Source organism: Cynoglossus semilaevis, chromosome W, assembly GCF_000523025.1.
Source record: "Cynoglossus semilaevis isolate Cse_v1.0 chromosome W, Cse_v1.0, whole genome shotgun sequence".
Taxonomy (NCBI): domain Eukaryota; kingdom Metazoa; phylum Chordata; class Actinopteri; order Pleuronectiformes; family Cynoglossidae; genus Cynoglossus; species Cynoglossus semilaevis.
In genome coordinates, this window is record NC_024327.1 from 2,870,689 (window position 1) to 2,883,649 (window position 12,961).

Sequence of the window (12,961 nt, forward strand, 5' to 3'; positions counted from 1 at the left end):
ATGAAAGTCTTCTTTTCCATGAAGTGCTTTCTTCATGAGTCCTTTGACAACTTTGACTGAGCTCTCTGCAAGGCCATTGGACCTGGGATAATGTGGACTAGATGTTATGTGCTGAAACCCCCATTCCTTTGCAAAGTCAGCACTACTTGCGAACTGTGGACTATTATCCGATATAAGTTCACATGGGACTCCATGTCTTGCAAATATGGTCTTCAGGAACGCAATGACTGCCTTGAGATGTTGTTTGCAAGGTCGCAACCTCAGGGTAGTTTGAGAGTTAGTCTGTCACCACTAGGCATTATCTCTATTTATTATAATCTATCAGGACAGAAGTTGACTCCGATTCAAATGACTGCCACACTTTGGTAGGACATTCAGAAAGGACACAGCTCATGTGCTGTTGCGACCAAAGTTAGGCTCCAGCCTTTGTTGCACATTGAATGACCGAATGGATGTAAGTCAATGAATGGAAATCAATGTCCTAAAAGAATAGCTGTGCAAAAGTGTGTGTGTGTGCGTGTGTGTTGAGCAGTCCGACCAGCCAATCAGCTGCTCATGCAGATGACGTGCTATACCCTACGTCAGCCCTGCCACGGCCTGACCGGATCAGAGCTCCACACACGGGCAACTAACACACACAGAGAAACTTCTAAACACACACACACCCGCCACGCGTACACACGCAGCCACGGACACACACTCTCTCCTTTCTCTCTTTCACTGTGCTGCAGTGAAGCCCGTGGCCCTGCAGCCCTGCTGATCTGCAGCCAGCCGAAGACGCATCCTCCATCCGGTCACACTTCCAGGCTCTGCCCGCTGTGACAGTGGACCTAACGTCGCCATACTTTGTGGACATGGGAGACATGGGGGACCCGCCGAAAAGTAAGACACTGCTGCGGTGTTTGAGATGCGACTTTGGAACTAAATTCATCAGAACTTGGGAGCTGACTTTATCTGTCCGCAATTTTAAAAAGTAGTTTATTTAACACTTATATTAGGAGAATTTAGATTCAATAATGAAAATAAACATAAAAATTTAATACTACTACTAATAATATTTTCATCCTCTCTTGCACTGCAGTGTGTCACCATGCCTCAACCTCACTATTGCTACTCTTTTCAGAGAAGCGGCTTGTCTCTCTATGCGTGGGCTGCGGAAACCAGATCCACGACCAGTACATCCTTCGGGTCTCCCCGGACCTGGAATGGCACGCTGCGTGTCTCAAGTGCGCCGAGTGCAGCCAGTACCTGGACGAGTCGTGCACTTGCTTCGTGCGGGACGGAAAGACTTACTGTAAACGGGACTATATCAGGTAGGAGTCCAAACCCCATCCCTGACCAGGACTGGACCCCCGCAGGACGCACAGAGACCACATGCGCGGAGCCTAGATCATAATATCGATTAATTTTACCTTTTTCATTTTTTTTATTTTCAGGATGAGGCAGTTGAAATTAAGAGAAGTCTCTCAGTGCTACAGTTTTATTTGGCTCTTTAGGGACAAAGTCCGCAACTTTCGACCGTGAACGCATTCAAATTTCACTCAAATTCAGCCTCAAAACAAAAACGAATATTAGTACTATTTTGTTAAAGCCCACGATCATTGTTCTGAATTCTTAGGAAGGAAAATAAACAGGGACAATGGATGGGTCTGACTATTGGATGAAAAAAATGAAATTGTAGATGTGTGATCAATTATCTTGAAAAATATTGATATTGACTGGAACTCACAAGAATATAGATGTAGAGCGTCCTGTTAAATAACAACACACTCACCGGAAGTAGATGAAAATATTCTTTAAATTATAGTTGTAATTAATATTATTATTAATATTGATATAATTAAGTTATACATTCGCGAATAATATGAATATGTCATTAAATTGTATATAGGTTATAACAGAAGCATTTTGTGCGATATAATAATAATAATAATAATAATAATAATAATAATAATAATAAAAAGAACTGGTGTGGAACTGATGGCCCCGTTGCCCTCTTTGTGTTTGCGCAGGTTATACGGTATCAAATGCGCCAAATGCAACATCGGCTTCAGCAAGAACGACTTCGTGATGCGGGCCCGCACCAAGGTTTACCACATCGAATGTTTCCGCTGCGTGGCCTGCAGCCGTCAGCTCATTCCCGGAGACGAGTTCGCACTGCGGGAGGACGGTCTCTTCTGCCGGGCGTACCACGACGTGGTGGAGCGGGCGAGTCCCGGAGGTTCGAATACGCTTTTATGTCAGCGGTTTACCCCCCACGACAACCGGCTTTTGTGATTTCCTCTGTGCCGGAAAAGTGTTAGCACTCTGGACTCTGGAGATTAGATAGTAAAAAATACACCGTGTTATCATAGCAGCAGGGGTAAAAAAAGAGCCGTGGGCTGGGGTTGAAGGACTGCTGTCATGTCCTTTTCTCCAGAACAGCTTGTTAATTTGGGATGAGATGAGTCAATCCGACTTGAAGCGTGTTCTCCCACTTTAAGGCCCCCCAGACTTGCAGTAAAAGCTGAGGCAGCGTGTGGCTGTATCTACAGGTACTGTACCACCTGCTGGTCCAGGCTTATGGATACTGTGGGCATCTTATTGTTACCCCAGGAGAGCATGGAGGTCATCTGGTGTCAACATCAGATCGAACACTACTCTTTTTGACCTAATTTAATATTATAATTATTGTGTTCTGCTTATAACATGTTGTCAGCAGCTTTTATTTTAAATTGGAAACCTATAAAAAATAAATACACCGAAAATAGCAATGAAGATGTAATTCCTGCATGTTTATTGTGCATTGTGAGATACAGATATCATTCGTGTGCACATCACGGTTTTTAATGTTTTGAATCCAGTTTTTTTTAACATGGCTTTGGACGACAACACGAGCATTATTTCTAAATATCATTTGACATAACGGCGTTGTGACATATTATCGCTTAACGTAAATAAGGACAAGTGGCAATATAACCGTTATAAATAATGAATATGAAATTGGTGTTAATGTTCGCCCTTGCACTGCCCACACACTAACACAGAGTCGAAGACATACACACTGCTGGGGCATCACCTCCCGTATCTTCCGACAGTTCATCTGATTCTGTCTCTGGGCTCCCCACCCTGACCTCCACCCTCACCCTCTGTCCTTTCTCCACAGCAGAACCAATCTCGGCCCGTCAGCCTGCGCTGCGGCCTCACGTCCACAAACAGCCGGAGAAGACCACCAGGGTTCGAACGGTTCTGAATGAAAAGCAGCTGCACACGCTGCGGACATGTTACAACGCCAACCCGCGGCCCGACGCACTCATGAAGGAGCAGCTGGTGGAAATGACCGGCCTCAGCCCGCGGGTCATCCGGGTCTGGTTCCAGAACAAGCGCAGCAAGGACAAGAAGAGGAGCCAGTTGATGAAGCAGCTACAGTCTCAGCAGACGAGCGACAAAACGGTAAGAAGAAAACGGCCTTGTGGTTCTCAATATATATATATAAGGTGGTCTTTAAAAATATTACATTTAATATAAAATTAAATTTCATTATACACAATATCTGCCATAGGTTAGAAGATAGGGTGTATGCTTTTCAACAATTTCCCACCAAGTCGTAGCCCCATGTAAAATTACAAAAATATAAAAATAAACAAATCCATTAAATGTATTAATATAAGAGTCAAAGCCAGGAAGGACTTTAATGTAAAACTGTGCCAAAATGGCCAGGCACAATTTTCTCTGTGGCTACACTTGAAACAGGAAGTGTTTCTTTAAAGGAGGTCTAAAATGTATTACAGATAAACACATCTTATAATCTCAAATGCTTTTAATTTAAATTTACAGAGCCACATTACATTTCTCCGAGGAGAATGTGTGGTAATTTCTCCAGGCTGCGTGGCTGAGAGAACATCTGAGTAAAATGACAAAGGGAAATTATTCCATGATCTGGACAAAAAAATAAATATTTTTATTGTGGGATTGCAATTAACTGAATCGACCAATGGAAATGTTTATCAGAAGTGATTTATAAAACTCGAAGAAAATATCAAATGGTTAAAAAAAAGTAAAATGACAACAGTGCTGAAGTGATTGAAATATTTTTATAGAATAGAAGGATGAGGTTTTTAACAAGTGCTGCTAGGTGTTTTGAAGGAATTCTCAAAGAAAGGAAACAAACAAACAAACAAACAAACAAACAAAAAAGCAATTTTTCAGCCATTAATTTTAATAAAACAGGCTCTGCCTCACACACACATACATATGTAATACGGGTATACACACACACACAGGTCTGTTTCTCTGTTTATTTCTGTTGTTTGTTTGTTTTTGTATTTATTGATTGTTCTCAGTGGGGTTTCAGTTCTCTGCCTCTACCTGACACACACACACACACACACAGAGAGAGAGAGAGTTTATTTGAACAGAATTATTTTATAAACATATCAAAGCTTCAATTAAATTACTGTATGGTCCGTGTCCTGTGTCTTCACCATCTCTCTGCTCCTTTTTCTTTGTCCCTATTTACTCCCTCGATCTCTAACCCCTCTACTTCTTCACTTGTTCCATTCGCCCTACTGACAAGTGGCTGTGCTCTTTGAGTCTGTTCCTAATAGATAATTTTCCTTCATTGTTAAAGACCAAGTTCTTCTGCTGAGGGTTTATTTTAATCTAGATATTTTATGCATTATTTAGATATTTTACATTTATTTAGCAAGATTCTCTATTAGGCATTTTATGTTGTTGTTTAGTTATCGATTATTGTTGTTTGAGTTGAAGGTTTGGGAAAAGATGTCTACAGACTGTACCGCCGGAGAAAACTGTGGTTTATAAAAATCCGTCTATTCAAATTAAATTAACTGAATTGAAACCAAACCGTAATTTAGTTTACAGTTTGAGTTCTGTAAAGATCAATATTTATAACGAAACTGAGAAGCGCAGGCGCACACAAAACAATTACCCTGTTCCTCTTTTAATTAATGTTGTTGTTTGTGTGTTTACACGTTTGTTTGTTTTTTTTCTTGTTTGGACTAAAACAATTGCATTTTGTGTTTTGCTCCTGCAGAACATCCAGGGAATGACGGGCACTCCGATGGTGGCAGCCAGTCCGGAGCGACACGACGGCGTCATCCAGGCCAACCCGGTGGAGGTGCAGAGCTACCAGGCGCCGTGGAAGGTCCTCAGCGACTTCGCCCTGCAGAGTGACATCGACCATCCGGCCTTCCAGCAGCTGGTGCGTCTGCTTCTCCTCTTATTTACTTTTGATCTTCACACTTTATAGTACAATTTATTATGGGCAAAAATAATTAGATTTTTAATTCACATCCGTTTCACATACATCTCTGCGCAAAATCACCAGAATCATTATATTTAAATTGACTGCATGGTGATATAATTTATTATGTACATTTACCAATGGATGGAGGTTCTTATGTATTTAAAAAAAAATGATTCCGTTGGAATTGCTACAGATTATACAGCATCTCCACTGTGTCAGTCGGCATGGCCGCAGCATTAATCGATATTAAATACGTTATTTTATTTAAAGATAGACTAGTACAGCTGCAGATGATGAAAAATGCTATGGTTCCACTCGTGACATCTGGTCGACTTTGTTATGATGCGGCTGCTGCTTGACTGGTTTCTGTTGAATCCATGGTGTGAGACAGAGGAACAGTTCCATGATCTCCACAGACCTCTGACTAAAAAGAAGGAACAACACGGTTCTGCTAGATGCGCTTTTATTACGGGCTGGGTTTGTAGGCTATTTTGAAGTGACGCATCACAGTCGTGCTCCGCCACCACATTATACATGGACTACTGCCGTAATTTGGAATATTTCTTAGACTGTATGACTACAGCCGGACTAAGAGTTGAATATAAAAAAACGTCAATAATTAAGACGAATATTACGGACATATCGATGTAAGATAGAGATGTTAATAACCGTTTGTTGGCTGCGTGCTCACTCCAACGAATAATCCGTGGATTAAGTGACGGATGAGTTTCGTAAGCAGTAAAAATGTATGAAAAATTCATCCAAAAATACATATTCACCTCATCAGTCAAAAGACGGCGCTGATGTTCCATGATGAACATGATGGATTTATTGTTTAAGATTTCAAACCAACTTGTCGATTATTATATTGATTTACACAGAGGACAATCATCTGTTGATAAAAAATATTTGTAGTGTCAGCTGTTTACAAATATGAACATGTCCCCTTTCCTGTTGTCTTTTCTTCTTGTTTAACCAGAGTCTCATTCAAATTGGAGTCAAAGGAGAAATTATGGAGAACAAGAGAGAGTCAAACAATGCAGACACACAGTGAAAGGAACAGAAGAAGGAAAAAATAAAGAGTTACCAGGAAGTGCAGAAGCATCAAAACATGGGACTTTCCATTTTTGGACATACACTTTGATATTGTCACACAGAGTGTGATAGGTTTTACATTAGGATCTATTATATGTCGATAACCCTCTTGTATTTGATGTTCATCAATATTACAATATCAGCATGTTCTGCAGGTCTGTAGGTCGGGGGCTCAGGCAGGAGGCGCATGGAGAAAGTCCGGGTGGCCACCTTTACACCCTCTAGTTCTCCCTCATCTGGATAAGAGCTGTTCTGTGTGTAATATCATTTTTGCAGTATTTTAAACATTTGCAGCTTTTTTTTTTTTTTTTACAAAATGCAAACTGAGGTAAATTTGTAAGTGATGAATTTAATGAAACTGTTTCCAAGATAAATAAATAGAACAAACATAGACATTAAATTTCCTAATCTTATTATCTTAATTATTTAAATTCAAATCAGCTAATAACGACAAAGGGACCATTAAGCTTACAGTAAGAACCTCATTTTCCTTATATACAATGAATGAGTGAGAAATGTGTCCTTGTTTTTGCAAACCAAAGTGAAGACAAAACAATCCTCTTAACAGTAACTAAATCTTGGTCTTCTGCCGCAGCAACAGCTTTTAGCAGAACAGTAACAGAGAGATTGCATTTCAAAATGATTAATTTGAAGTCCTTTACTTACTTTAAGTACACTTCTGCAATGTAGTTTTAGAACTTGATGCTTCTTCTGCCATTCCTCATAAGAAAACATACAGGCTAAAGCCCCACAGATAGGGTCTCTGACAGTAGTGGACAGGATGAACATTTTGTGGCCAACGTTTTTGTTTCTGACAGCGTCATATGTCTCACAGGTCAGTTTCTCAGAGGGGGGGCCGGGTTCAAACTCGACGGGCAGTGAGGTGGCGTCCATGTCGTCGCAGCTTCCAGACACGCCAAACAGCATGGTATCCAGCCCCATCGAGGCCTAAGAACATTTTGGTGGACACGTGGAAATGGACTGATGTGACTGGACAGACACAAACAAACACACACTGCTGATCCAAACCTACCACGGCCACCACCACCCTTTCTAACAGACTGACCTGACCGAGCCCGCCTACCCTGGTTGCATTTTGACACTGTGAAGACAATCATGGCATTTTACCACATTAGAACCAGATCGTAATAATGTTCCACCGAGAGACAAAGAATATGGACATCCTGAGGATGGACCTCAGAGTGTCTCCATCTATCCATCCATGCGTCATTGTGTTACACACCTGGTTAAAGTTGCCAAAAGGAGGAGAAAATAAACATTGGGTCCATCGTCAAATGGGAAATGGGAATAAGAAGCTGCGCAGGATGTTGTGCAACTTGAAAACTTTTTCTAAAAAAAAAGGAAAAGAAATAATGCACTTCATCCTGTATTAAGATTGTTGGGAGGGAACAACACTGCTTTTTCTTTGTTAAATTCCCACCAGCTCCCCAGAAAAAAACAAAACAAAAAAAAAAAAACACCAAGTACTAAAAAAAAAAGCATTTTTCAACAAAGTATACCTCTATTTTGCCACAAGGTTTGTGGGACATTTGGTGTCTGTCTGAGACCGTTTGGATTTTTTTTGTTTTGTTTTCTTATTTTTCCCAAAGATGTGTAAATTAGTATTTCTTTAAGTTAAAAGAAAAAGACTGTTATAGCTCTGGAAGAAAATGTTTTTGTTTGTTGTATTATTTATTATTGAAAATGTTGCCACCTTTTGTGTAACTTTCTTAACTTAAGTAAAAGAAAAATAACAATGTTGTAGATTGGTGTGTTTTGGTGAAGTTTATCCCAATGTGCTTTAAATAATAATAATAATAATTAATTATTAATTTATTATTAAATAATTATTTCTCTTAATGTTTATAGTTAATAAAGTATTAAAAGGATTGGAAAATTATAAAACATACAACACAAGGACATGAACTCATTTATCATTAATGAGTTTAAACATTTGAGGAAGTCAATTTCCTTTTTTTAAATTTTTCTTCAGAAACAGTGTGGCACAACTGTCAGGTCTTTACTGTATTGATTGTGTTAAACAAAAAAAAGTTTCAATACATTTCATGCAGTCATTATACACACGAGGAAAAGAGGCCATTATTTATTTATTGAGATTTTTAATTAAATGAAAAAAAAAGTTTCTTGAACACAAGGACAAAGAAAGCCTTGTTGGTCTTTTCTACTTTGAACGCATTTCTATTTGCTATACATAAACATAATGATGCCTCTAAAAGGCATTGGGAAAAAGCTTGGAGGTCTAAATAGATTCAAAATGTCTGGTAACAAGTTGGTGTGTCAAGAAACGGTACAGATTGAGATACCAGAGGTGACGTTATCTACGTCATTCTTCGCAGACCAGTTGACAAGGCTCAGAGCCAATAAAGTCTTGACATTTTGAACATGCAAATGCCCTGTGTTCTCACTATCTCGTGATTGTAGTAGAAAAATTAAATAAAATAAACAGACAAAAAAAAATCCAATTTTTCACTGGACAAAGAGCCCTGATGACGTAGCCCGCAGGTCTGTCTGGCTCTGGGACTGTATTCAGGGCTGATGGAGAGATGGAACAAAAGCAGCTCTGTACCTTGACTGGTCTGAAAGAAACAATCAGAGGCCTCTGGATGAGACCACATTCAACAGGGATGGGAATCAACACTCCCAGATATCTGGTGCCTGATTCCCAAAAGCCCACCAGGTTCCAGGTGTAGGTGCAATGGGTCGAGTGCTGCTTAGGAGCACTCGGTGTTATCAACCAGTCTCAAATTAATAACACAACCAGTCTCGTTAAAGTTATCTTTAATTATTATTTTAACTTAGTAATATAGCAACAATGTGTTACTTGGAGTATTACACACATACTATAATCAATAGTCTTAATAACAACTAAATATCTGAAGGATTTTTAGAGATCTTGGCAAATTGGATGGCTTCAATGAATAAAGTAACAACACAGACGAATACAGTTTATAAAAATAATCAAATTTATTTATACAACACTGTCAAGTTAATGACGGTGATTGAACTCATAAACAATGATCATCATAACAAAACAAGGCGTGTGTGTAGGTATGTGTATGTGTGTGTGTGTACTTATGTGCGTGTGTACACGAGTGGTCGTGTTTGAGAGAGAAAGAGAGAGAGAGATGTTGCCTCTTAGCTACCAAGCAAGCGACTGAGCCCTTGAGGCGTGTTCACATACGCGTCTGCGCAGTGGAAGAAGAACTGCGAGGTAGAAGGAACGGCAACAGGTAACACGTGAGGCGTGTATGCGCTCACGGAGGTGTGAATGGGTGTTGTATACGCGCACCAAGATGCGCTCAGGTACAATGAAACAGTGCTTGTGATGTTATCAAAGTATATGGGGGAAGGGAGGCGTACCGCGTGGTCTACTCCAGACAAAGGACTTTGTCGGAGTTTTCCTGATCCCAATACTGATAACGTTACAAGTTAACACTGAAATACTGACGGTGTACAAGAGTATAACACCGAGTCAGGAGGTTAGAAAAGAAGTGCATGCAACAGCCTAGCTATAAAAGCAGCACAGATTTCAGACAACAAAATTCAATATGCGTACTTAAACTGTCCCTAAGTTTAAATAGCACTTAACAATACTACAGATTAACTAACGTGCCCAAATGCCAGCCTTACTGTAGTGAACGTCTGCTCGTATTTAGAGGGTAGTGGAAAGTCCGTGCTTCTTGGGTCCTTGCCAGAGCTGGGGACGTCCGTCTGGTTCCACTGTGTCCAGAGAGTCCTCTTGGTTCCGAAAGTCCGTTTCAGGAGGAAAAGTCTCTGACTGTCGATGTGCCGGTTCACACGAATACCGTTAGAAGGAATCCTGTCGCTTCTAACTTTTCAATAACTGCTTTGGTCGCAGCGCTACGTTACTTGTGTAACTTAATTACCGGTTAACTCAGTTAAGAAAAAGACGCTACTAGTGCATTTATCACCGTGGGCAATGGTGTCTACAAAAGCGCGTTGGTTCTTAGTCTTCTGAGACGAGCAGGTTTTCTCTTTTCATCGAGGTCCTACGGAGCGAAAGTCCTGAACAGAGAGAACGATATTGGGCTGACCCCCCAATTTAAAGGTTGCGGAGGTTACTGATCGTGACGTATGTGGATTTACCGGAAGCAGTGGAATTATGGGAGTTTGAGTCCTTGAAAGGACTGTTGTAGTACCTACATATCCCCCCTTTGGTCTTAGGGATATGACAGAGTCGTAACCCTGAGAGCACAAGGTTGTACAGTCCATATTCCATAATCCATTGTCATCCATATTGTCCATTTAGTCCTGTAAAATCTCAGAAGAAGTTGAGTCCTGACAAACAGTTCAAGGCATGGGCATTTGGGCAAATACCAGGCTGTAGGCATTTGGGCAAATACCATGCTATACACATGTGGGTACATGATAACTCACTACCTGACTAACACGTTCATGTACCACAATTTAAAAATACCCATTAACTTCATTTCTTCACATTGGAAAAGAAAAGGAATGAAGGAAAGGAAAGAAGTGTTAGTTGTCAGGGGTTAGACCAAATTATCGTTCACCCCCCTTTTGGAGTGAGGACTGCTAAAGGGTAAAGTTTGTTTTAATTGGTGTGTTCATTCGTTTTTAAGAGGGGTCTGGTCTCTATTAAACCTGTCAATAATTTCAGCTAACTGAGCCTTTACAGACTCCAATTCTGAGTGGAGCTCACTCAGTTCGTCTGAGTTACAGAAACGAACATGCCTACCCCTATGCTTCGGATCACGCTCAGACTGTTTCCACCATCTCTTGTTTGACTGTTGGTAACCGTCTCGTTTCCAACCACCTTGGTCTTTACGACCTCTTTCACGGGGTCGGTTGTTGTAATTATTGTTGTTGCTGAAGTTTTGACCATGGTTGTTCCTGTATCTATTTTGTCTCCTTCCCCACTCACTTTGGTGATGGGGTTTTGGAGCAGGGTTTCTCCAGGTGTGTCTCCCTGGTGGAGCTTCACTCCCTTCTAAGTCTAACAGGGAATTTCCTGCATCCTGGAGACTAAAGACTCTGGGTTCGTCGTCAAGTCTGTCCATTGGTCTGACGACTGTCTCCCAGGTCATCTGGGCTAGCTGCCTAATTTCCCTCATGGAGTAGTAACCCTGTCTGCATGTCACTGTGACATGGTTGCGTACACTTGAGTGGAGGTTGTGTAAGAAGAGGGATTTGAAACCTCTATCTTCCTCCAAGCCTGGTGCACTGCTACCCTGGAAATATGCGTTGCGTAGCCGTCTATAATATTCACGTGGGGATTCTGACCGTTTCTGCTCGATTTGCATAGCACACAACATTGCAGACGTCTCGTCAGTGTATTGCTCGTACTCTTCCTTCAAGTACTTACGAAGTCTCGTGTAGCTATCACGGACTTCTGGGGTTAGTGTCTCTATGAAAGCCCGAACATTGCTGCTAGACGTCTTCCAGATTAGCCTAAGCTTTTCCCGTGTTGTGGCGTTTGGCAGATCTACAAGGCATCGGTCAACTTCCCGTAGGTAATCATTAACATTAATGTTTTTATTATCTGGATCAAAACGTTCAATGTCCTGCGCTAGCAGATCAATTTGACGTATACGAGGTTCACGGGTTGCCTTTCTACGTGACCTCCTTGATCTTTCTGAATATTCACTGTCTGAACTATTTACTGATTGTTCATGGCGCTCTCTATGTCTATGGTCCAGTTCATCCGCTGATGAATCAGGGATGTCATAATACACCGGCTTGGGTGTGCCAAGGGATTTGGCTCTGGACGAGTGCGGTATGGCTCCAGCCTGGCTATCTGATGGAGTCGTTTTGTAGCGGTCTAGGATGATTTGGTGGGCTGTCTGGTTATGCCCAAGATGATTTTCAGTATCTTCATCGGAATAGTCTTCCTGTTTTGAATTTTCCTCTGGTAGCGAGAGAGAGTGGGCATGTGTTGCTTTGGCTCGTTCTTGGTCATTGCAACACTTTTGGAGGATTTGCTCTTCAGCAACCCTCTTGTCAGCCTTTCCAGCTCTCTGTAGCTTGCTGACACACTCTGTAAGGGACTGGTTAGTAAGCCTGAGTTCCCTTTTAAACTGTTGGTTAGCCTGAGCTAGCTCGTCTCGGCTGTCGCTTAACCTATCTGCCACTTCATGAAGACGTCTGATTTCTAAATCAGTGTCTCTGAAGTGGAGCAGGAATAGCTTACCTATTATTTCCTCTGCACTGGAAATGCATCTGGGGTCTCTGATCTGTTTTATAGTGGCATCTATGGTGAACCTGCATTCAGCCTGGCTCAACCTTTTAAAGTTTGCCTTGGTGGAGCTGGAGCAGTGAATTAAATCTGCGACAACATCAAAGAGAGACACGTCTTTAGCGGTGTCTTTGTGGTAAGAGGTGCGCAGAGATGCCATTTTAATTTAATTATTAACAGTAAAGTTTAATAATTTGTTAAAATAAAGAACTAATCTCCTAGATCTAATAAAATTAGGTTGTAAGTAGTAAATACTATTAACCGTCTGAACACACCTGAAAACAAACCTTGCAGTTACTAAGCAAACTGATAATTTGTCTATTGTTGAAACAAATATCCAAAGAAGCCAACAAAACCAATTTGCCTCACACGGGGCACCATTA

At 41.0% G+C, this 12,961-nt stretch overlaps 1 protein-coding gene across 2 annotated transcripts; it reads left to right on the forward strand.

Annotated features, from left to right (window-relative positions):
• The first annotated feature begins 653 nt into the window (after nt 1-653).
• On the forward strand, nt 654-8,049 carry LOC103396957 (insulin gene enhancer protein isl-1-like). Of its 2 annotated transcripts, XR_003048763.1 has the most exons (7): nt 654-882; nt 1,124-1,313; nt 2,013-2,221; nt 3,146-3,432; nt 5,036-5,203; nt 6,228-6,597; nt 7,179-8,049. XR_003048763.1 is itself a non-coding variant. In XM_025052692.1 (6 exons), exons 1-6 carry the CDS (start codon nt 855-857, stop codon nt 6,300-6,302), a joined length of 957 nt encoding a protein of 318 aa, XP_024908460.1. In that variant the 5' UTR covers nt 654-854; the 3' UTR covers nt 6,303-6,731. The 2 variants fall into 2 exon arrangements, 1 of the variants encoding a protein (XP_024908460.1); XM_025052692.1 differs by lacking the exon at nt 7,179-8,049 and having other exon boundaries at nt 6,228-6,731.
• Nucleotides 8,050-12,961: the final 4,912 nt, after the last annotated feature.

Bases quoted from the DNA above. Each gene is read 5' to 3' on its own strand.
- LOC103396957 (XM_025052692.1), top strand. From the start codon at position 855: ATGGGAGACATGGGGGACCCGCCGAAAA. The intron at 883-1,123 runs GTAAGACACTGC...TACTCTTTTCAG, and splicing joins CATGGGGGACCCGCCGAAAA to AGAAGCGGCTTGTCTCTCTA. The intron at 1,314-2,012 runs GTAGGAGTCCAA...GTGTTTGCGCAG, and splicing joins TGTAAACGGGACTATATCAG to GTTATACGGTATCAAATGCG.